The sequence below is a fragment of the Magallana gigas genome, chromosome 3, assembly GCF_963853765.1.
Source record: "Magallana gigas chromosome 3, xbMagGiga1.1, whole genome shotgun sequence".
NCBI classification, from domain to species: Eukaryota; Metazoa; Mollusca; class Bivalvia; order Ostreida; family Ostreidae; genus Magallana; species Magallana gigas.
In genome coordinates, this window is record NC_088855.1 from 41,014,986 (window position 1) to 41,041,666 (window position 26,681).

Sequence of the window (26,681 nt, forward strand, 5' to 3'; positions counted from 1 at the left end):
TACTCGTGGAGCCTATGTGTTTTGTCTTGGATGTGCTGATGGGAGTGGGAAAACAGGACAATATCATCAGCAAAGTCCAAGTCTTCAAGTGTTGTGAACGTTCCCCATCTGATGCCTCTTGGGATGTCTGATGTTGTGTTCCTCATGACCCAGTCGATGGCTATGATGAAGAGCGTTGATGACATTACACAACCTTGGCGAACTCCAGTTTTGACATCAAACTCGATGCTTGAGTTTCCAACTTTGCACCTGAAGTTGACGTAGAAACTCTTGATGATGTCTATAAGATGTTGGGGGATGCCGTACGAACGCACAATTCTCCAGAGACTGTTTCTATGAATGCTGTCGAAGGCCTTTTCAAAATCAATGAAGTTCAGATAAAGTTGTCGCTGCCATTCCGTACACTGTTCAATGATGTTTCTCAGTGTGAATATTTGGTCGATACATCCTCGTCCTGGTCTGAACCCTGCTTGTTCCATCTGTAGTTTGACATCTACGGCTTTGGATATTCTTCTGATGATAATTTTAGCCATGATTTTACTTGGAATGGAGAGAAGTGTTATTCCACGCCAGTTATTACAGTCATTTAAATTTCCTTTTTTTGGTATTTTAATGATGACTCCATGATTCCATTGATCTGGTATGGTCTTACTTACCCAGATTTCTTTGAAGGTTGGTTGGAGGATGGTAGCTGTAAGGAGTGGGTCCGTTTTGAATAGCTCAGCATTTGAATTGTCACTCCCAGGAGATTTTCCATTTTTTAAACACTGTATGGCCGATGTAATTTCTGGAACGTCTGGTGGATTGGTGTTGATATTCAACTCTGATTCGGGTTCACTGATTTCAGGTTCATGGATCGGAGGTGGTCTGTTTAAGATCTCCTTAAAATGTTCTGTCCACCGTTCCTCCATTTCATTCTCTGATGTTATCAGCTTTCCTTGTTTGTCTTTGATGGGAAGGTTTGGTGATGGTCTGTTTTTCCCACATATTACTTTTGTTATTTTGTATAGATTTCCTTGTTCCCCTTTGTTGGCTGCCTCTTCTGCTTTTGTTGCTAAGGCATCTATGTATGCTCTTCTATCTGCACGTACAGCTTTTTTCACTTGTTTCTGTATTTCACAGTAATCTTGTTGATGTTTCTCCTTGAGTCTCAGTGATTTGGCTTCAAGTATTTTCTTTTTGGTGCATTTTCTTGTTTCGATCATTTTCCAAGTGTTAGGTGTTATCCATTCTTTGTTCTTTTGTTTTGGTTTGTAGCCAATGCACTTTTCGCTAGCTTCAGTGTAGATGTTACAAATTTCTTTCCATTTTTCATCAACCGATGTTGTCTTGTTTTCTGATTGTAGGTTTTGTAGAATGCCAAACTTATTTTTGAGTGTGATGTTGAACTCATGCCTTGTCTTGATATCTCTGAGTTTGTCCACATCAAATCTCTTCCTTGTTGTAAGCTTTCCTTTTGTGTTGCGCAGTTTTAGTTTGATAGATGCTGTTACCAGGTGGTGATCACTACCAACATCAGCGCCTCTCTTAACCCTCACATCAAGCAATGATCTCCTCCATTTACCATTTATCATGATGTGGTCAATTTGGTTTTGATCTCTCGCGTTTGGTGAATGCCATGCCATGTCAACTTATGAATGTCTCGGTGGGGGAATAGAGTTCCTCCGATCACATAGTTGTTGGTTGTACAAAACTCTGCAAGCCTATGTCCATTCTCATTCATGATACCGCAACCATGGTGCCCCATTGCTCTATTGTAGAGTTCATTATCTGCTCCTACTTTAGCATTCATATCTCCCATGATGATCTTGATATCATGGTCTGGTGTGTTGTCTAGTTCTCTTTGCAGTTGACCTGCTTTCCTCTAAGTCTCACCAACATCAATCTGCTACTAACTGGTTTCCATTCCATCAAGAACTTTTCTACTCCTTTCTTGAGTAAAACTGCCACCCCTTCATGGTGTTGTCCATCTCTTCGGCCAGAATACAATAGAGTTTCACCTGTTGTTGCTCGCATTCTTCCCGAATTGACCCATCTGCTCTCACTGACTCCCAGCACATGTAAGTTGTATTTCCTCATTTCTGCTGTTACTTGTGCCAATTTTCCTGCTGCGTACATGGTTCGCACGTTCCAAAATCCTATTCTGACCTTGGTTTTGGCCGTGTTGAGTGCCTCTCTAATCATGCAGGTAGCTTCCTGGTGGCTTTGACTACCCACAGTCATACTGGTTCCAGTGGTGGTCCTGGAGAGGTTCTCGTCCACAGGTATAGATATATTCCTCGTTACTGTTTCTGTAACAATGTTTGTTTTACAGGTTAGGGTTGTTAGCCCTAAGCTTAACCCCCTGGACTCGGAGGGCCAGTGGTTTTCTGTCAGGGTTTTCCTTCCCTTAGCCACGGGTTCCAGTTATTTTAAGGCGCCGGATGCTCGCCTCTTGCCACTGTCATTTAGCTACATAAGCATTACCAGGGCCACCACGTGGAGGTGTGACATGTGACTTGCTGGCAGAACCTATATGAGACGGTTGGGCATTAACTCAAGGTTTTAAATGGCAAAGCCTAGCGGAGTCCAATGCTGGAGTCTGGTGTTTTACTAGTACAACGTTAACATGCTGAAACGTGCTACTAAACCTCTAAAACAAACCGTACTGTTCCGTGCAAGAAATGAACCGTACCGTTCACGAAATGTACTGTTCACATAGCGAACCATAGCCTTCACAAAACGAACCGTACCGTTCACAAAGCGAACTGTACCATTCACAAAACGAACCGTTATGTGCAAAAAGTGTGCAAGATAAATTATGCAAGACCCGCCCCAAATGGCCAAAAAAAGTGTACTGTACTGTGCAGTAAGCGTGCAACTTCTATATACGGCTTATTGACTTAGTGACTTTCAATGAATATGGACGGAGATTATTGCTGAGAGAGAGAGAGAGAGAGAGAGAGAACTTGTGTGTTAATTATAATACTTAAATCAAATTTTTATCACTGAACTTTATCATTTTGCTTTAGGTTTCTATTGTAGACTTCTATCATATGCTATTGCATTTTGAGCGGGATTTTATTTCAGGACTCCATGTGCTTCACCTGTCAATCAGTTAAAGTATAACAGTACAGATCACACCATGCGTGGCGTGATACTTGGCTCCTCCTAAATAGCTAGAAGAAAATTATCGAATGCAAACTTTTTAGTTTTATGTTTTCTTATACCCTTATTTAAAAGAGTGTTTCTATTTGAAATTATTCAACATTAATTTCTTTCCTACTTCATGAATTAACTCATGTACTGGCGATCAGAGTCGCATTGCCTTGCAGTCGTATATTTTTGGTTACTAGATGAATTATTAATATATTTAAGAAATAAAGTACGAGTTTTCGTGAATGTTGCAGAATAACCTCCTCGGTCGAGAAATGTTGTTTTGAAATATAAAAGCCGAGGCGTTAGCCGAGGCTTTTATATTTCAAACAACATTTCGAGACCGAGGAGGTTATCCTGCAACATTCACGATAACAAGAACTTTATTTCTATTCTACTAACAGCCCAGTATTCTTCTATAGAGAGACGATCTAGGTCATTTTGACGGCTGTTCCGTGTAACCCCAACGGTTTTGTTAGTAATGTTTACATGTGTATCGATCAAATGAATCACATGCAGACGACAGACGTTTTCTTTGGATTTTTGATACTCTTCACTTATTCATAAAATATCTTTGAATCATGTTCCTAATATTTTAAGGGCAATTTAATACGATTATTACTACTACACGTGATATATTTTATGTAAAAACATGCAGTGAAAATGTGTTAGGGAGGTCCTAGGAACAGCCGCATTGATCTCTTAAAAATAAACATTTGAGGCAATACACATCCTTCTGACTGGAACTAACACGTGAAATTGACATGGTTTAAAAAAAAATTACGGTTTGAATTTGTACTTTCATGATCAGTGCGAGACAAATAGGTATTTCTGATCTGATAATTTACTGATGACGTTCGTGGTATATTGGAGAATAATGTCCGCGGCATCTCTTTGATCTCGGCAATAACTGTAGTAGAATATCACTTTTAACATTCATTTGTTGATTACCGGGACACTTGTCCAACTAAATGATAAATACCGCTATTAAAAGCTATCGACTTATTGTTTTCATCCAGTTGTGTACATATCGTAAGAAATATGTTACATGTTGATGTTTAGTTCAACAGAATAAAAAAGTAATAGTCATATGTAGACTATACACAGGATGTTATTTCAGGTAAGAGAAGCAATGACCGGTTAATGCAGGTGTGATCTGTGTATACGAACAAGTGAAGAAAATCTTAGAATCAATATTTGAATGATTAAAATCCATGTTGAAAAACTTTTTAATAATTGATTTCAAGATCTCTAAACTGACATTCATTGTTTATCTTATCATAAATTGTGTGTATTTTTACATCTTCTATTCACCAGGGGAATTTGATCGGCAACAGTAATAGTATGCAATAAAGAATGATCATAAGATTTATGAATAAAGAAATAAAAAGATGCTTGTAAAAATAAAACTAGCCATAACTCAGGACAATGATAAATGGAAATCAAATGTCCGAATAAAGTCAGGCCATATTTTCATTGCAATTTTAAATGGATTAGAAAAATTGAATGACTTCAATACAAGTACATGTATAGAAGTAAAAACTTAGATGCTTGATAGAATTATCGACAGTGCTGAATTAACAAAAATATATTGGATTAAAGTCCAAAAATTATTTAAAACTATCGTAATAATTGCATTTATCTAAAATTAAATATGAATTATAACAGACTAATCAAAATTAAACTACCCTCCGCTTCCTGGTTTTTTTATGAGTACATGATTCACAGAACGTATCAAAAACGAGGGAACGAATGGAAGTTCTGATTTTAATAAGACTGAAATACATTCGTAAAAAATCATATAATTAAAGAAAAAATGCTTGTCATAATTACCACCTTGCTGAAGTCAATCGGGCAGATATGAAACGAAATTATATCGAGAAAAAATCAAAGCATTCAGGCCATGTCTACCTCATTAATAAAGCGTCCAAAAAGCATACCGAACAGACCTGTGCAACTGGTGTAGTAGCACATTTCAGGCTTTGTAGGGTTTTTTTAAAAAATCGACCCCATCTATATATAGTGAAAAACTTTTGCCCATGATTTGATTAGAAAGAATCTTGCATTAGATACAGTTGTTGGCTGTTTAAAGTTAAGACTCCCTGAAAAGGAGTAAAAAGTCCCCAATGTGAAAGGGTTAATGAATCAAATGGAAAGGGTTAATGAATCAAGTGGAAAGGGTTAATGAATCAAATGGAAAGGGTAAATGAATTAAGTGATAACATACTGAATGACTTTTTTCAGATTACATAGTCAGCTTGCTGAATGAGGGACTAGTGAGCTGTAACTTAGAGAACCTTGTGATTGCATTCTTGTTTGCCAGACAGGGTTGTTATGAAGGACCACATGTGTTTTCTTCCTATCCAGACTGGTTTCAGGTACTTGTGCTAGATAGAAGAAAACAATCATATCTTTAATATATATGGGTCTTTTCATAGTGAAATGTTGAGCCAATTCATTCAAATATACCAGCTTAGTGTAATGTGATATATAAGTGAAAAAAAATCCTGAATTTTTATAAGAATGTTATGATCATCATGGATGAGAAAGGTTATCTTTAGAAATGTTACCTGTACATATGATATTTTATCATTGCAAGACTTGACCCTATTGTTGTTGTAGTACAATATGACAGTCAGGAAAGTATTTGACAGTTTTTGTTAAGAACGTTTTTTTTATACACATGCAAAAAAAGTTATTATACCCCTGCAAACAAAGTTTAGGGGGGTATATTGGTTGCACCTTGTCAGTCTGTAGACACAGTTTTGTCCCCCCTATAGAATTTTTTAGGGGGTAGGTTGGGGCCACAATGGGGGTCGAATTTTCACATAGGAATATCTAGAGTAAATCTTAAAAAATAATATTCTCAGAAATCAATCAGGAGGAAAGCTGAAACTTGTATAAGCATCCTCAGGTAATGTTGATTCAAAGTTGTGAAAATTATAACCCCCAGGGGTAGGGTAGGGGCACAAAGGGGAGTTTAAGTTTTACATAGGAATATATAGACTGAGTTAATCTTTAAAAATCTTCTTCTCAGAAACCAATCAGCCAGAAAAGCTGAAACTTATGTGGAAGCATCCTCAGGTAGTGCAGATTCAAAGTTGTTAAAATCACGAACCTCTGGGGATAGGATAGGGCCACAATGGGGATCGAAGTTTTATATAGGAATATATAGAGTAAATCTTTAAAAATCTTCTAAGAAACTAATCAGCCAGGTGATTCTACATAAGAGTTTAGTTTTTGGCCACTGGATGATTTTTCGGCCTCACAAGGGGTTCAGAGTTTGATGTAGGTTTACGTCCCATATATAAACAATTTTTTAGGATCTTTTTGAGAACTGCAATGCTCAACATGTGATATGACTAAAAAATCATCCTGTTAGAAAAGGGCTAATGATTATAAACATAAGAATATCCATTGGAAAATATTGATTTTATTTATACAGGATCTACATGTATTATTGTACATTGTCTAGATAGTTTGTATTATGACTCATTTTATCATACCTATTGTTTATCATTGTTTATACAGAGTGTATTTTCTGAGGCTACTTCAACTCCAGCAGCTAACAGGAAGACCTTTGCATGTCTAATGAAGTTTCTGACAGATATGGTGCCATTTGAGTCCACGTCTCATCTAAAAGTATTATTTTTGTTTAACTTTGTAATGAATCACTGATCAGTGACGCAATAAGGGCTCCTTGATTATAGCAAACTGTTCGCTGTGGCATAAACACACATGCAGAGTTTAAGGAATGAATACAAAATTAATTTTTAAGAAATTTAATCTTCCTATTTGTTTGGATGTGTCCATATAAACATTTCCTTGTTTGCCACAGTAATGATTAATATTACTTTATTAGTTCCCTACTGGTAAAACCAGATGGTGGTGGGGGGTGGGGGGGGGGGTGCTATAGTCTATATTGCTGTCAGTTATTCAAACACTTGTGTTTCTTTATTCTGAGAAACTACAAATCATGTTTGAATTTTGTTTAGATTAATCAGCAGATAATTAAGCAATTAAATTTAAACAAGTTGTTTGTTTTTAAAATCGGGTTTACAGTTATAAAACTAAACTTTCATGGATTTTTTTTTGAAACCTATTTAACACAATAAATGACACGCCTTTCAAAATTGGAGGTGTTTGTAGTGGACATGTATGTCATATGCAGTACTGTAAGAATGCTTGTTGTTTAATTTGCTAACAACCCTCTCCATTTCTTTCCCTCTCTAAATAATGGGTTTTTAAAAAAAAAAAATCAATCAACTTTTTAACGGTTGCATGGTGAGAAACAATGCTGGTAAAGGATGGTCTAATAAGCTTATTCTTCATAAATACAGCATACAAGCATGTACATGATAAACAAATTAGTCATGTTTTACAAGCATGACTGCATCCTGTTCACAGTATCTAAAAGAGTACATTCATTACGGTATATCAAATATTATCAAATCCTTTCCAATTAGAATCAAAGTACTGAAGTACTGACGGGAGTTGATTTTATCGTTTGTTATTATTAGGGCCCCGCAAGGATTTGCGGGTGCCCTATAGTAATCACTCTGTCCGTCCGTCCTTCTGTCCGTCCGTCCGTCTGTCACTCTTCCGTCCACAAATTTCCTGTTTTTTTCTAATAACTTTTTTTATGGTTGCCCAATCAAGTTCAAATTTGGTATGGTAGTTCAGTAGGCAGAAATACATATTTTGATGCTAAGTTTGGTTCTCTATGTCTTCTGGTTTGGAGCTGGGGTGGTGGGGTAGATTCCTAACTATGCATAAGAAGAATGGGCAAAGAGAGATAACTGCTGAGAATGAATGGGCAAAGAGAGATAACTGCTGAGAATGTTACCATTGTATACATGGAAGGCTGTGCAATATTTGTCCTTTGGGATTAATTAACCTTCCACAGGAAGAAAATCCTAAGCTTTATCTTTATCTGTCACATTGAGATTAATTACTGCACTGCCTGTGTCTGCAAATGAACTTTGTTTTGAAGTTAAGGTCAATTTTGAATGATGTGTAGTATTGTGTACATTCTTTGAAATATGGATTTGAAATATAATATTCATATTTTTTTTGGTTAAAATACCGTACACAATGATTTATGATAGTTTTATTGAATAGAGGCAAAGCCTAGGTATCATTGCATTGGTATCAATTCTTTGTTTTTTTAACAAATTTTATTTCATCCCATGTTAACCCACTTTATCCCGTGGATATGACTCATTGGATATTTTTTTGATATTCCACAGTTGTGACTTTACAATGGGATTTGCCTAGGCATAATGAAGTAAAAATAATGTAGAGTTTTATAAACAGTGTAAACATTGATTGCGGTGTATAAAATATGGGATAAATAGAATCTCATGATTTGTAGTATAATATGATTTCTATCCAACTTGTGTGTTTTATCCCCTCACTAAGGCTCAAGAAAAAAACACTTTAATTGTTGGATGAAAATCATATCCAACTACAAATCACGAGATCCTATATATTCCAGTTCTTTACATCTTCTGCTGGGCATTTATTTTTCATCATTGTTAATATAAAGAGGAAGGAATTCAAAGTTTTTTTCACTTCTCTATATTAATTGTCATAGCGGGGCCCTTCCTGACTGGTCAGTTTTCTAGTTTATTTTAAAATCAACGATATGTTATTTTGCGTGGCAAGTAAATTCCTATAAGTATTTGATTTACGCACATTTTTATAATCTGAATCCTACAGGAATTTTGTGAAAACCCGATATCAATCATGATGTATTAGTAATCGAAATAGTTATGAGAAATTGTATGGATCCAAGCAAAATTGAACTGTACTCTCGTTCAACCAGACTCTCAGCTGTATCCGTTAATCTCCGACTAGCAAGAGAGACTCAATGCTTGTCGGAGATTTACGGAGACAGCCGAGCGTCTGGTTGAATGAGACTATATTGGAATCTGGCGTAGGAATACAAAAAATGTACGACTTCAAAAAATATCTAAATTGTTCGTACCATTAAAAATCTGACTATTTACAAGGTATTTATAAATGAATTTCCTTGAAGAACAATGCTTAAGAACTCGATCATTACATCAAATTTATTGATTAGAACTAAATGTTGTCAGCAGTGTTGATTTGTGCTTAGGTCCAAACACTGTTTCACTTTCGGTATGCCTGAGTAACTGCATAGGAGAGTTGATTAAAATCAACTCCCAAAAATGGTATTTTCATTATGAAAGGTGATAAAAAAAATTAATATAAAGGCTTTGCTATATATTGTTTTGGAATTTCCATAATTTCAACAGGAACAAGACGATAATTGATGCAAAAATCATTGAAAAAAAGTTGTTTTGAATTCCTTTTTATATGAACAGTACATTTTTATTTGAAACACAAATTTCCAATCAAAATTAACGTTGTAAATCAAAAACACTATAAACTCTGAAAAAAAATATAGAATACATGTGTGAGATTTAAAATAAAAGGTTGTAGTTTGTAGGGTGTACTACAAGAGGAACATATATGCAGGATAAATATGCATCCAAATTGTCATAAGTATACATACATAGCCATGCATGAAGAAGGTTGTTCAGAGGCATGTTCAACAGAGCGAGTGCTCACTAAAATTTGTGTTGCAGGTATAGGGAATTTTGGTGAGCACTCACGAGCGCTCGCTCTGTTGAACAAGCCTCAGAAGGGATATCATAGTACAAGTTTTAGTAGAAAGTTATCTTGTATATCATATTTTCTGCAAATGTTTGACAATCTAAGAGATGAATAAAAGATTTTTGTTAACCGGGTTTTCCAACGGAAAAATCCGGTTATTAAAATGGTGAAAATGGCGGGCGGGCGGGCGGATGGCGGGCGGGCGGGCGGCTGCCAAAAGGGTACCCTCATTGTACGGATAACTCCTCCTACAGTTTTCAAGATAGGAAGTTGTTCTTTTGCAGATCAATTGTACATATATCAGAGGTGTGCATATTGCTAGGATTTTGATTTCCGATAATTTATCGAAAAAATACCAGCTTTTGAACTTAGTCATTTTTTGGCAAAATATTGCATATAGGGTACCCTCATTGTACGGATAACTCCTCCTACAGTTCTCAAGATAGGAAGTTGTTCTTTTGCAGATCAATTGTACATATATCAGAGGTGTGCATATTGCTAGGATTTTGATTTCCGATAATTTATCGAAAAAATACCAGCTTTTGAACTTAGTCATTTTTTGGCAAAATGTTGCATATAGGGTACCCTCATTGTACGGATAACTCCTCCTACAGTTCTCAAGATAGGAAGTTGTTCTTTTGCAGATCAATTGTACATATATCAGAGGTGTGCATATTGCTAGGATTTTGATTTCTGATAATTTATCGAAAAAATACCAGCTTTTGAACTTAGTCATTTTTTGGCAAAATATTGCATATAGGGTACCCTCATTGTACGGATAACTCCTCCTACAGTTCTCAAGATAGGAAGTTGTTCTTTTGCAGATCAATTGTACATATATCAGAGGTGTGCATATTGCTAGGATTTTGATTTCCGATAATTTATTAAAAAAATCCAAGTTTTTGAACTTAGTCATTTTTTGGCAAAATATTGCATATAGGGTACCCTCATTGTACGGATAACTCCTCCTACAGTTTTCAAGACAGGAAGTTGTTCTTTTCCAGATCAATTGTACATATATCAGAGGTGTGCATATTGCTAGGATTTTGATTTCCGATAATTTATAAAAAAAATACTAGCTTTTGAACTTAGTCATTTTTTGGCAAAATGTTGCATATACATGTAGGGTACTCCATTTCACTGGATAAGGGTTGACATGGATTATGGATACAGTTTACATAAAAGAAAACCCGGTTTGCTGTCACATTGACAGCTTTTCACTTGTTTTGAAAGTCTTAATTTTGAAATGTTTTTTCTTACTTCAAAGGCTCACATTGTAAGACCACCATTTGTTCCTTTAAAATGTAGAGAGCTCCTTACTGACTACATTCTGCTTGCAAAAACCAGACTGGCTGATCTGAAGGTATTTGATTTTTACCTTCTGATAGATTTCTATGTTGGTTACTGGTTTTGTTATTAGTCATAGAAATTCTTTGGAATTGACAGTTTTTAAATTATTTTGTTAAATATGATTTTAGCAACCTTTAGATGGAGCATTAGAAGAAGATCAAGATATAGAAAGTCGGAAAAAGGTATTTTTCATGGGGTTAGCGTAAACGCTGAACACTTAATGTCATGTAACTAAGACTTTACACAACCTGGAAGCTTCATCAAGGCACTACCTTTGATCAAAGTATTGAAAGTAATGAAAGTCAATCTTAATGTTTTAAATTGTACACATTTTTGGAACAAAATGGCAAATCCACATTTTCATTTATGATCCTAATATAGTGGTTCTTCTTTTTAATGATCAATATAAGTATAAACAAAGTATTGTCCCAGTTTTAAGAAAACAAATACAGTAGTTGGCCATAAGTATGTTCCCAAAATGGCCGACGTTTTCTAATCACATTGAGAATTCTGAGATGAAAATAACGTTTTAGCAGTACTACATTCGTTTTTTCTCCCAACTTAGCATCCGGAAATAAAGCTTTTGTAGTGGTAGAGGTTTTAAAATGAGCATCCTTAATTAATTTCCGGTTTATTGTTTATATATCGTCTGCTTGGAGATATGGGTAAGCGAGGGAAGGAGTTGACACAAGATGTTAAAAACATCATCATTAATTTAAATAACACCAATCATTCTAGTTACAAAATATCAGAAATAACAGGCTTGAATAGGAGAACAGTTAGTAACTTTTTAGAGGGTTTCCTTGATCGGGGAAACACAGAAAACTTACCGCGAAGTGGTAGGCAAAGAAAACTTGATGACAGGGCGAAACGACGACTCGTTCGCATGGTTCGGGGCAATCGTCGGCAAACATTAGAGGATCTCACAAGTAAATTCAACAATTCAGCAGTTGTTAAAGTATCCTCTAGGACCGTGAGAAGAAGATTGTTTGAAAGTGAATACAAACGACATGTTGTTTCCAAAACGATTTCGATCAGAAAAGTGAATCGCTCTCGACGCATGGGATTTTGTAGACAAAAGTTACATTGGAATGTGCAGAATAATTGGAGTAGAGTGATCTTTAGTGACGAGACAAAAATTATTATAGGTGAGGATAAGAAAATCTATGTTTGGCGGAAATCTGATGAACGTTTGATGGGGGAATGTACGGGAATCCGTTCGGACTGGGAGAGACAGGGAGTGATATCTGCGATGTTCTGGGGGTGTATTACATACAATGGTGTGGGTACCCTTACATCTGTTGAAGGAAATATGAACTCTAATGTTTATATTGATACTCTGAACAATAATTTATGGCCTGTCGTTGCTAAAAACTTCGGAAATGGTGGCTGGATTTTCCAGGAGGATAATGCCCCTTGTCATGTTTCTAGGGTGTGTAACGATTGGAAAACGCAAAACAATATTCCAGTATTACCATGGCCTGCACAGAGCCCAGACATTAATGTAATAGAAAATGTTTGGAGAGTATTAAAAATTCGGATTAAGAGACGCTTACATGACATTAAAAACAAAGCAGACCTGGAACGCATCGTTCATGAAATCTGGTCCTCTTTACCGCTTCACTATATAAGAAGTTTATATCAAAGTCTACCCAAACGAATTAGGGCAGTTTTGAAGGCCAAAGGACACATCACAAAGTACTAGTAATAAAGGTTAGTTTATGCTGTTATGTATAATTAAATTTAGGATTTACTTTTTGATATGTACTAAGGTCTATGGAAAACGTCGGCCATTTTGGGAACATACTTATGGCCAACTACTGTACACTGGTACAGGAAGAGAAGGAAAATAATGTAGATGTTAAATGTGAGTGGAATTGTCATAGAGCATGGCAATTTTGACAATTTTGACTTTAGCCTTTCCTATGTAGGGACCAGGTTAAAGAATTGTTCAAGAACTTGGTCTGATTTTATTTTTTGTCAAATGGGCATGTTTTGAAACTATCTGTTGCATCTGATTTGTGCAAAGTCTGTTTCGAATCAAATAGAAGAAAGTGCCATATGTATTTGTTGACATATTGCATTTGTAAAAAACATATAATGTATAACAGATGAATGAGCAAATAGAGGATGACATACAAAAGGCAGTGGTTTTGTATCAGTCAAGTAAAAAGATTCCATCATCTATTATGGAAGCCAGGTAAATTTGTTTTATTTTTTTGAGCAATCCTCATTTTTTCAGCATTTAAAAACATGTATTTGTAAGTAAATGGCATTCTGGAACATGCTCTAAATTCCTAGAACAAAAGAAAAATCCAATAAGATTTAATTAAGGGCAAAAATCAACTTGCAATAATAATACATGTTCTACAGACGGAAAAATATACATTCTCATTCAAATATGCTGTCAACGAGATTTGCTATATCACAAACTTATACATGTAGATCTTACAGTTACTACTATAAAAGTGGTTATTTGTGCGTGGTAGAAATTTACACTAGTTACGCGGTAAGCTTAAAACCGCAGAAAGTACCCCCGTACGAATGGTAAAAAAATCAAAACTTAAGTGTGGTAAGTTGCGCATCAGCGTATTTAATACCCAAGCGTATTGTTTAACTATAGAAAACATAACCACCAGCGCAAATAACCACTTTGACAGTATATGAAATGATAGTTACTTACACTGAGGCACTTAATTAGTGCAAATGTAATTAATGTACATAAAGTTAGACCTTTGTTATGAATGCTTGATATCATAGAGGAATATCATAGAGGAAATTATATGTCTGAGAGCTTGATATATAGCTTAAATTGGCAATACTTGTGTTTCCTTTTGGCCATTTGTTTTACTGTATTTACATGCATGCTTATATTACATAAAATGTTGTTTTCATTCCAGCATATTCAGAAAGCCATACTATGTTGGTAAATTTTTACCAGTATTACTGAAACCAAGAGCTGTAAGTTATTTCCATTCATCTCACTTACTGTAGATGTAAAAATATAGTGCAACCCTGTTGTAAATATTTCTTTGATCAATTTATTTTTTTCAAATGCTGTAATGTTTTTCTTCAAGCTTCCAGACATTCCAGACTTAAGGATGAAGTTTATTGATGCCCTGAAACAGTTAGTATATGTACTGTTTGTTATTTTTTTAAAAAATTGACCAGGGCAAAAAAAAACCCCATTAATCCAAAAACTTCAAAATATAATGCCACAAACAGATATTTTTAAAATAGTTTTATTATTGCAAGATCTCAAAATTGCAGTGAGTTTAATCAATGTAGCAGCATTTGATCTGATGTGTAACCTTTTGACAAACTGGCATCCATCTGACATATTTATTGAATTGCTGTTGATATACTGAGTAAGTCTTCATTTGAAGCAACTAAGTCCTTTATATGTTGATTTCTGTTGAACAGGGTTGACAAGATTCCTTCCACACTGTACACTAATTACTTGAAGGCATGCAAAGCAGAATCAGCAAGGCTCTTGGAAGGTAATTGGTCTCATCCAAGTCTCTCTGACTTGGATTGAAAACTATTACCTAGCTGTGTGGTCACTTCATAAAGTCAATATCTGTGGTGGACGAGGTGGACAGGCTTGAATGCTGAATCTGAGCCATAGGTTTCTGATGCTGGAGGAGGTTAAGGTTTTTAGAGCTGGTTAAAGTTTTTGGAGCAGGTGCCCTCTGATGATTATATCTTAGTTATTACAGGTCCTAACTTAACCAAACTTGCATGGATGGTGCATCTTATGATACTGATGCACTTGACAGGCATGAATGCTGAATCTGAGCCATAGGTTTTGGATGCTGGGGGAGGTTAAGGTTTTTGGAGCTGGTTAAAGTTTTTGAAACAGGTGTCCTCTGATGATTATATCTTTGTTATTACTGGTCTTAACTTCACCAAACTTGCATGAATGGTGCATCTTATGATACTGATCACCTGACAGGCATGAATACTGAGTCTGAGGCATAGGTTTTAGATGCTGGGGGAGGTTAAGGTTTTAATAGCTGGTTTAAGTTTATGAAGCAGGTGACATCTGATGATTATGTCTCAATTATTACTAGTTCTAACTTACCAAACTTGCATGGATTGCGCATCTTATGATACTGATGCACCTGACAGGCCATATGCTTCATATGCTGGATGAGGTTTTGATTTTTGGAACAGGTCACATGTTTTATAGATAATAGTACTATTTCAAACTTGCATGGTATATGAATAAATCATAGAGGTAGCTTCAGATGCAGAGCCTGATCTCCATTATCAAGGATGCTAAAAAATCTCTTACCTCACCCAAACCTGCTTGATAGATGTGTTTGTTGTTTTTAAAATGAAATAACATGATTCGTATGATATAGTATTGCATGATATGATACACTTTTGTTTTATATGATACAATATTATATCATATATATATATATTGTAAAGTTATATATTTTTGTACAATGATATTGTATCATGATATTGTTATGTATAATATTTGTATATTATGATACAATATTGCATAATATGATATTGTAAATTATATGATATTTTACTATTTCACATAATATCGTATCATATAATATGTTGTATCAAATTATATTGTATCATATGATACAAAATCATAATAATATTGGTCAAATATGACAAAATATCATGAAATACAATTTCATGCTATATTATACAAAATAAAATCATATGTTACATTTTTGGGATGTATTTTGATATGATATTTATTATATAATTCTATATTGTATCATATATATATTATAATATGTGATCAAATACAATTATGTTTGACATGATACAGTGTCATATCATATGTTAAAATATCATATTGCATCATAATTTATTACAATATTATATTGTATTATAAAGTATGTATTGTAAGTATCATAGGATGCAATATCTATTATATGTTATAGCATTGATAAACATTGTATCTTAAAATACCATATGAAATTAACATATAATTATCATATAAAAATTTAACATATGATATATGGTATTTTGTCAAAACAGTATCCATGAATTTCCAAGATCATTAACTATGAATCATATAATATGATAATGGTCGTCTCATACAGGTGATGCCTCATCTTTGTTAGCTTGTGAGCTGGCGGGCGGCTGCCAAAAGGATACCTCTATTGTATGGATAACTCCTCCTACAGTTTTCAAGATAGGAAGTTGTTCTTTTGCAGATTAATTGTACATATATCAGAGACATGCATATTGCTAGGATTTTCTTTTCTGATAATTAATGAAAAAATACCAGCTTTTGAACTTAGTAATTTTCTCGCAGAATATTGCATATAGGGTACTCCATTTCACTGGATACCGTAGGTATTGTTTATCAATTCAGGGTTGACATAGATTATGGATACAGTTCACTTAAAAAAAAACCTGGTTTGCTGTCACATTGACAGCTTTACACTTGTTTCTGTTTTGTTTGTTATTTTCAATAAATGTTTCAAAGATTAATTAATAAAATGGATATAACTTTTCTTGTGGATACTCTTGATAGAAACAGTGTATAAGTGCATATATGTATATAACAGCAACATTTGCCTTGACTCTCCAACAGGGGTATTCCTGGAAGAGGACATGGATCTGGAGCTGAGTGAAGAGGAACAGTTACAGTTCTGTCTGGATGAGCTGCTCAAAGGCATACTGGACAACCCCACTAACAGAGGTAATCTATATATTGGACAGCCCCAATAACAGGTAATCAATATACTGGATAACCCCAGTAACAGAGGTTATCTATATACTGGACAACCCCAATAACAGAGGAAATAACAGAAGTAATCTATATACTGGATAACCCCAGTAACAGAGGTAATCTATATATTGGACAACCCCAATAACAGAGGTAATAACAGAAGTAATCTATATACTGGATAACCCCAGTAACAGAGGTTATCTATATACTGGACAACCCCAATAACAGAGGTAATAACAGAAGTAATCTATATACTGGATAACCCCAGTAACAGAGGTAATCTATATATTGGACAACCCCAATAACAGAGGAAATAACAGAAGTAATCTATATACTGGATAACCCCAGTAACAGAGGTAATCTATATATTGGACAACCCCAATAACAGAGGAAATAACAGAAGTAATCTATATACTGGACAACTCCAATAATAGGTAATCTATATACTGGACAACCCCAATAACAGAGGTAATCTATATACTGGACAACCCCAATAACAGAGGAAATAACAGAAGTAATCTATATACTGGATAACCCCAGTAACAGAGGTAATCTATATATTGGACAACCCCAATAACAGAGGTAATAACAGAGGTAATCTATATACTGGACAACTCAAATAACAGAAGTAATCTGTATACTGGACAACCCCAATAACAGGTAATCTATACACTGGATAACCCCAATAACAGAGGTAATCTATATACTTGACAACTCCAATAACAGGTAATCTATATACTGGATAACTCCCATAACAGAGGTAATCTATATATTGGACCACCCCAATAGCAGAGGTAATCTATATACTGGACAACTCCAATAACAGAAGCAATTGGACAACCCCAATAACAGAGGTAATCTATATACTTGATAACCCCAATAACAGGTAATCTATATACTGGACAACTCCAATAATAGGTAATCTATATACTGGACAACCCCAATAACAGAGGTAATCTATATACTGGACAACCCCAATAACAGAAGTAATCTATATACTGGATAACTCCAATAACAGGTAATCTATATACTGGACAACCCCACTAACAGAGGTAATCTATATACTAGACAACTCCAAAAACAGGTAATCCATATACTGGACAACCCCAATAACAGAGGTTATCTATAAACTGGACAAGCGCAATTACAGAAGTATTCTATATACTGGATAACTCCATTAACAGAGGCAATCTATATATTGGACAACCCCAATAACAGAGGTAATCTATATACTGGATAACCCCAGTAACAGAGGTAATAACAGAAGTAATCGATATACTGGATAACCCCAGTAACAGAGGTAATCTATATATTGGACAACCCCAATAATAGAAGTAATCTATATACTTGAAAACCCCTATAACAGAGGTAATCTATACAATGGACAACCCCAACATCAGAAGTAATCTATATACTGGACAATCCAGGTAATTTATACACTGGACAACCATAACTGAGGTAATCTATATACTGGATAACCCCAATAACAGAGGTAATCTATATACTGGATAACCCCAATAACAGAGGTAATCTAAATACTGGAGAACCCCAATAACAGGTAATTTATACACTGGACAACCCCAATAACAGGTTATCTATATACTGGACAACTCCAATAAAAGGTAATCTATATACTGGATAACCCCATCAACAGAGGTATTCTATATACTGTACAACTCCAATAACAGAGGTAATCTAAATACTTGACAACTCCAATAACAGGTAATCTATATACTGGACACCCCCATTAACAGGTAATCTATATACTGGTTAACACAAACAACAGAGATAATTTTTCCACTAAGCAACCCCAATAACATAGGTAATCTATACCATGGACAACCCCAATAACAGGTAATCTATATACTGGACAACTCCAAAAACAGGTAATCTAAACAATGGACAACCCCAATAACAGAGGTAATCTAAACAGTGGACAACTCCAATAACAGAGGTAATCTATACAATGGATAACCCCAATAACAGAGGTTATCTATACAGTGGACAACTCCGATAACAGAGGTAATCTATACAGTGGACAACTCCAATAACAGGTAATCTATACAATGGACAAACCCAATAACAGAGGTAATCTATACAGTGGACAACTCCAATAACAGAGGTAATCTATACAATGGACAACTCCAATAACAGAGGTAATCTAAACAGTGGACAGCTCCAATAACAGAGGTAATCTATACAATGGACAACTCCAATAACAGAGGTTATCTATACAATGGACAACTCCAATAACAGAGGTAATCTATACAGTGGACAACCCCAATAACAGAGGTAATCTATACAGTGGACAAACCCAATAACAGAGGTTATCTATACAATGGACAACTCCAATAACAGAGGTTATCTATACAATGGACAACTCCAATAACAGAGGTTATCTATACAATGGACAACTCCAATAACAGAGGTAATCTATACAGTGGACAAACCCAATAACAGAGGTTATCTATACAATGGACAACTCCAATAACAGAGGTTATCTATACAATGGACAACTCCAATAATAGAGGTAATCTATACAATGGACAAACCCAATAACAGAGGTAATCTATACAGTGGACAACTCCAATAACAGAGGTTATCTATACAGTGGACAGCTCCAATAACAGAGGTAATCTATACAATGGACAACTCCAATAACAGAGGTAATCTAAACAGTGGACAGCTCCAATAACAGAGGTAATCTATACAGTGGACAAACCCAATAACAGAGGTAATCTAAACAGTGGACAACTCCAATAACAGAGGTAATCTATACAGTGGACAACTCCAATAACAGAGGTAATCTATACAGTGGACAAACCCAATAACAGAGGTTATCTATACAATGGACAACTCCAATAACAGAGGTTATCTATACAATGGACAACTCCAATAACAGAGGTAATCTATACAGTGGACAACCCCAATAACAGAGGTAATCTATACAGTGGACAAACCCAATAACAGAGGTTATCTATACAATGGACAACTCCAATAACAGAGGTTATCTATACAATGGACAACTCCAATAACAGAGGTTATCTATACAATGGACAACTCCAATAACAGAGGTAATCTATACAGTGGACAAACCCAATAACAGAGGTTATCTATACAATGGACAACTCCAATAACAGAGGTTATCTATACAATGGACAACTCCAATAATAGAGGTAATCTATACAATGGACAAACCCAATAACAGAGGTAATCTATACAGTGGACAACTCCAATAACAGAGGTTATCTATACAGTGGACAGCTCCAATAACAGAGGTAATCTATACAATGGACAACTCCAATAACAGAGGTAATCTAAACAGTGGACAGCTCCAATAACAGAGGTAATCTATACAGTGGACAAACCCAATAACAGAGGTAATCTAAACAGTGGACAACTCCAATAACAGAGGTAATCTATACAGTGGACAACTCCAATAACAGAGGTAATCTATACAGTGGACAAACCCAATAACAGAGGTTATCTATACAATGGACAACTCCAATAACAGAGGTTATCTATACAATGGACAACTCCAATAACAGAGGTAATCTAAACAGTGGACAACTCCAATAACAGAGGTAATCTATACAGTGGACAACTCCAATAACAGAGGTAATCTATACAATGGACAACTCCAATAACAGAGGTAATCTATACAGTGGACAACTCCAATAACAGAGGTAATCTATATACTGGACAACTCCAATAACAGAGGCAATCTATATATTGGACAAATGAAACAATAAAAGACATGTAATGAATGATTAATGTTAACAAATCGCTCCAAGTCTATATATTCCATCTCTGATAAACTTCCCTTACATAGTTGTAGAACAATGTTCTCTGCTGAGGGAGAAACTAAAGATGGTCCTCCATATTGAGGAAAACAGAGTTGAAATGTACACATCAGAACCTGCAACTGTGCTAAATGTTAATGCAGCCAATATTTCACCACTGCAGATTAAGGTAAATATACAAAACAGAAAATATAATGACAACCTCTTATACAGTAAGAATATATCTAAAGTATATAGTATGAACACAGATATAGCAAAATTACAAATGTAGCAGTTTTTTGAGGTACATGGAAAATCAATCTGATTAAAATCCGCTAAGACAAATTCAATGTCGCTACACTAAATAAGATCTTTGATCCGCTGAGACAAATTTGATGTCGCTACACTCTTTGATCCGCTCCGACAAATTCAATGTCACTACACTTTTTGGTAGCAACATCAAATTTTTCGGAGTGGATCAAAGATCTGATTTTAATCAGATTGATGGAAAAATTTGATTAACTTTGATTTTGTTAGTATTTATTTCAACACAAATCCGTCAAAAATTAAGGATGAAAATTTTAGGCCTCCAATTTTATTATTTATTTATTTATTGATTTATTAAAATTATAATTTTATTAATTATTAATGGTAGTCATGGGGAAAAAAATGAATACTGCAAAATTCACTTATTTTAGACTATATGATGAGTGAATTTCGGATATGGCAAAAAAAATATCCACTGGTCCGTATGATGTTGCTTAACTGAGTTTTACTGTGTATAGATACATGTACTCCTTTATGGATTTTGTTCCTTTATTTTTGATATTTTTGCACCTGTTAGGTGGTAGATCAGCTGTTAGAATTCCTGGCCTGTGCTTGTCAGAGAGATATAGAAATGTCAACTGCTGTCTCATGGCCACAGGATTTGTTCTCAGTCCTCCAAGAAATGGCAGAACTACACAATGCTATCTTCATTAGAATTTGGAAATTAATCATGGAGCAGGTAAGCTGTTATTAATTTTCCCATTAGATATCAATCTTACCCTGCCATGTTCGAACTGGTGAAATTTGACCAATAAACAATATTTTACTTCAGAATAACATCATTCATAGTTGACAACTTTAATGTATAAAAGTTCCAAATTGATTTATATAAAAGCACATAAGGTTGATGCTTATACAAACAATTTTATATGCAGTGTATATAATAATTGTGAATTTAGGTTTTCATAATTTATGTACATGTATAAAGTGATTTTTAAAAATAATTGAATACCCAGTATAGGTCTCCAACCCAAGTTGTGTGTAGTACTGATTAAAGGAAAGCTGTTTATCGTGTCAGCCTCACCCTCATGAAACCCTATTTTCTTTTAATTTTATTGTCTTGTCCAAAAGACACAGTACATAAACTGATCGACTTCTTGGTGAATGAATTTTGGGTTACAATTTTGTTAATCTTATGTTTGTTCGATCTCTTTATAATTCCCACATTGAAACAAAGAACTTGCTCTATTAAATGACCTATATAGTTGTTTAGTCATCATTGTATTCATAATTATCTTATACCAATTATTAGAATATTATTCATCCCTCAAGAGGCCTACTCAGTACAAAGAGAAGATTAAGTGAAATGTCATGCAAACATGTTTACTCTGACAGGGACGTGACCTGGATCACCACCATATTAGAACACTGGGGTTCTGTCTGGCCCACACAGATCATATGACCTCTCGGGAAACGACTGTACAAGTATGTCAGGGATTTTGCCCAGTTCTCCAAGGGAACTTCACACACTTGGTTTGGCAGGAGCTACCCATTTCTACTAGTTCATGGAAGAAATTTTCTTTTCGGTACATGTACAGTGTATATGAAAAATAAAATTTGAAATCAAGCATTAAGATCAAGTTTTAAAGATCTTTAATTTTTCCAGTAACATATTATTTCTTAACATTTTTACAGCTTGATGTTGAAAATTAAGATCAAGTTCTAAAGATCTTTCATTTTTCCAGTAATGTTTTCCTTATCATTTCTTCAGCCTAATGTTGGAGTACATTGACTTTGTAAGCAGTATCAGAAAAGCTGATGTATTTCAATTTCTTTTGCCGAATGTTTTCTGTGACAAGGTACTTTTTTTCATTTTATAATATTGGTTTAAACCATGAACGTCTTATTGCTACTTCAACTTTTGATGGTAAGAATTGCAACAATATCTATTTTTGTTTTCATTTTAAAGTTTCAGTTTCTCCATGGCTTCTTTAAAGATCTCCATCCTGACGATCAAGTTTTATGTAGGTTTGGACAACTTAGCAAAGAAATCAAAAGTGCAGTCTCCAGAACCCAGGTGTCTAACAATTTAAAATCTATGTATTCTTTTTTGGCTATTGGTATACAATATAGATTTATACATATTGATATCCAGGTTCAGTAAGGATAAAAGGTGATTTACCTCAGGTGTATGGAATAAAACCTGAGGAAAATCCCTGTACACCCTTGATTTGACCTACAGGTACATAACAAATTTTTTTCCTAAGTAAACCAAATGTCTAATCAAGGGTGTATTTAATGCATTGTGATGTCATGTTATTACCTCCGGCTGAAGTCGGGTGTACAAAAATTTACCTGGCTTATTAGCAAATCAAATCTGGTGTTTCAAGCTACATATGAAATATAAATTGTTTTGCCAACTAATACTTCAATACATGTGTATGCTAGAATATTTATAGCTTTGATGCATGTCCATTCTATGATCTTTACAGCTTTGATACATGCCAGGGTAATATCAACAACTTAAATGCATATATATATATGCTATAATATTTACAGTTTTCAAAATTTAAAGAGAGAGAAAATTAGTCAGTAATCAGACATCTGAGAATGTTCAGTTTATTTTAGTTCATGCATGAGCATTTGGGACTTTGGTTCAGTGTGTGTATTCAAATTTATACAGATATTTTATTTACAGCTTGCCTTCAGAGACTGGGTACAGTTTGAAATGGAGACAACGTTTCTGGATGATATGCTCTCTTTTGCTGATTGGTAATATAAATTGATCATAATTTTTGCTAAAAACTTTTGCAGCCAGTGGTAGAATAGAGCCAAGCATGGGTCGATGTTATGAATATTTATTATTGAGGAGAAACCTGAAATTTTGTAATTATACGAGTAACACAGAATAGACACAAACGACAACACAATTAGACACATAATTAGAAAATAGAACAGTATAATTTTACAATTTAGAATGAAGTTTAATTTATTACTTTAATCCTTACCTAGACAAACTATCCCACTTATTTAAGTATATCAATAGACTGTATCATGCTGACCTCTTTTAAGAAAGGGAGTCTAAATTTTTAAAATAAAAAGGCGAAACCCTTTTTAAAAGGTAGATAATTGTGAAACAGTGAGTATAAAGTGTGTGTCTTTAAAAATCCTCTTCTCAAGAATCACTGCACCAGAAATGCCAATATTTACACAAAAGCTTGTATATATAGTGAAAATTCTAAATTGTAAAAATTATGAGTCTCGAGCAAAACTGGGGCCCCAAGCTGGGTTCAAAGTTTAACATAGAAATAAATAGGAAAAATGTTTAAAAAATTTTTTTCCTGAAGAACCACTGCACCAGAAATGCCAATATTCACACAAAAGCTTGTTTCTTGGATATATAATGATTTTAAATTATAGAAATTGTGACCCCCTGACCAAAACTCTTGTTTATTTGAGGGGAAAGCATTTTATAAAATGGTGCCAATATAAATGAAAACAGTTTCATCATTGAAAGGTTCCTCTAATGAAGTATTTAAAAATAGTACATAAGATGAGAATTATGAGAGATAAGACAGTTTGTATAAATATACCTACTTATGTTCAGATACCTCCCTTCATGTGTCTCGTTTGCATGGTATTAACCTCATTTTTATGATTGGTTAAGAATCAGTAATTTCAAAGGTTAATGCCATCGCTTGATGTATTTAAAACATTTTATTTGTGTGTCATATGCATTGTAAATAGACATAATATACTTAATTGGGCTATAATGTTTTTGACCATTAGGTTAAATATGTATAGTCAGTGATCTGTTTTTTATGTAAAACCTCTAAAACTGCATAACAGATTTTTCTAAAATTCTTACCTAAAAAATGGTAATGTGAAGATACATGTACAGTTATTAATATTCACAAAAAAGTCTGATTCATGTGTAAATGTACAGAAATTTCCCCTAGTATTTTTTATGCCCCCTTTCAAAGAAAGGAAGGCATATTGCTTTGCTGCTGTCTGTCGGTCGGTCAGTCCACCAACAGTTTCTGTTCCTATTCTTCACGTAGGATGCACACATTGAAATGAAATTTGGTATACAGGGTTATCATAATAATATCTAGGTCAAGTTTGATTTTGGGTATGATCGAGCAATTTTCGACAGAGTTGTGCCCCTTGGAAGTAGAAAACTTCCAATTATTTGCAGTATCAGTTCATCTTCTTTTTGTAGGATGCACATATTGTAATAAAATTTGGTATACAGATTTATCATAATAATATCTAGGTCAAGTTCGATTTTGGGAGCGATCCAGCAATTTTCGACAGAGTTGTGCCCCTTGGACGTAGAAAAATTCCAATTATTTGCAGTTTCCATTCATTTTCTTCGTGTAAGATGCACATATTGAAATGAAATTTGATATACAGGTTTATCATAATAATACACTGTATTTAGATCAAGTTTGATTTTGGGTGTGATCGAGCAATTTGTCAGAGCTATGCACTGTGGACTTAGAAAATTTTTAATTATTTGCAGTTTCCATTCATTTTTTTCGTGTAGGATGCACATATTGAAATGAAATTTGGTATACAAGTTTATCATAATAATATCTAGAACAAGCTTAATTTTGGGTCAGTCAAGCATTTTTTGACAGAGTTTTGTGCCTTGGACTTAGAAAAATTTCAGTTATTTGTAGTTTCTGTTAATTTTCTTCGCGGATTTTTCCAAGGGAGGGGCGCATAAGTGTTTTACAAACATCTCTTGTTTTCTTGGTGTTACATCTATGCCTTTTGTTTTAATTTGGTTGTAGTCTATACATACTTTGCCATTCATTTTGTGTAATATTGTCAACTTATATGGGAGAATAAGGTAATAGTGAGTTTGCATACTCTTTTTCCATTTCATTTAAAAAAGAACAAAAAAATATTTATTTCACTTGCTATTTTTTCCCCTTTATATATAACACTATTTGAGCAAATCTTTATTTCTGCATAACGGCAAGACCTGGGCCAGAGGTCAAAGAAGCACAGCCATGATCAGGGTCACTTCTTTATCTACTACACCAATTAACTGAATGGTGATAAAACAAACCTAGTGTCTAAATGAAGACGCATTGATTTAAGGAATATTTCAGTGAGTAATATGAGGTGATCAAATATGGTCTGGAGGTGATCAAACCCAAAATAGCCCGGAGGATTTTATGATTGATTTGATCACACCTGACTGTATTTGATCACCTTATAATTCTCAAAGAATAGTTCCTTATTCCTTATATAATTTTCACGAATTGATCAATTAGATATTAAATTATTGACATTTTAATGCCTCCCTTCGAAGAAGGGAGGGCATATTGCTTTGCTGCTGTGTCGGTCGGGCAGTCTGTCGGTCGGTCCACCAACAAGTTTCTGTTCATTTTCTTTGCAGAGGATGAATATATTGGAATGTAATTTGGTATACAGGTTTATCATGATAATATCTAGGTCAAGTTCAATATTGGATACGATCGAGCAATTTTTGACAGAGTTATGGCCCTTGGACATAGAAAAATTCCAGTTATTTACAGTTTCCGCTCATTTTCTTTGCAGCAGATGAACATATTTAAAAGACATTTGGTATACAGGTTTATCATGATAATGTCTAGGTCAAGTTCGATATTGGGTGCAGTTGAGCAAATTTCGACAGAGTTTTGTGCCTTGGATGTAGAAAACTTCCAGTTATTTGCAGTTTCCGCTCATTTTCTTCGCAGAGAATGAACATATTGGAATGAAATTTGGTATGCAGGTTTATCATGATAATATCTAGG

General features: G+C 34.6%; 1 protein-coding gene across 2 annotated transcripts in view; it reads left to right on the forward strand.

The window, feature by feature from the left end:
* The first annotated feature begins 5,353 nt into the window (after positions 1–5,353).
* Positions 5,354–26,681, forward strand: part of LOC105344574 (Fanconi anemia group A protein) — a 43,282-nt gene continuing 21,954 nt past the window's right edge. For both annotated transcript variants that reach the window (XR_004595702.2, XM_034443390.2), the window contains exons 1-15: positions 5,354–5,513; positions 6,667–6,777; positions 11,045–11,140; positions 11,256–11,309; positions 13,239–13,327; positions 14,028–14,088; positions 14,205–14,254; positions 14,551–14,627; positions 16,703–16,810; positions 20,673–20,812; positions 21,467–21,628; positions 22,285–22,475; positions 22,661–22,748; positions 22,859–22,966; positions 23,588–23,661. Coding sequence is in view for 1 of the 2 variants with exons in the window: in XM_034443390.2 (XP_034299281.2) it covers positions 6,727–6,777; positions 11,045–11,140; positions 11,256–11,309; positions 13,239–13,327; positions 14,028–14,088; positions 14,205–14,254; positions 14,551–14,627; positions 16,703–16,810; positions 20,673–20,812; positions 21,467–21,628; positions 22,285–22,475; positions 22,661–22,748; positions 22,859–22,966; positions 23,588–23,661 (1,349 nt within the window). In the remaining variant the exon portion in view is untranslated. The remainder of the gene's footprint in view (positions 5,514–6,666; positions 6,778–11,044; positions 11,141–11,255; positions 11,310–13,238; positions 13,328–14,027; positions 14,089–14,204; positions 14,255–14,550; positions 14,628–16,702; positions 16,811–20,672; positions 20,813–21,466; positions 21,629–22,284; positions 22,476–22,660; positions 22,749–22,858; positions 22,967–23,587; positions 23,662–26,681) is intronic.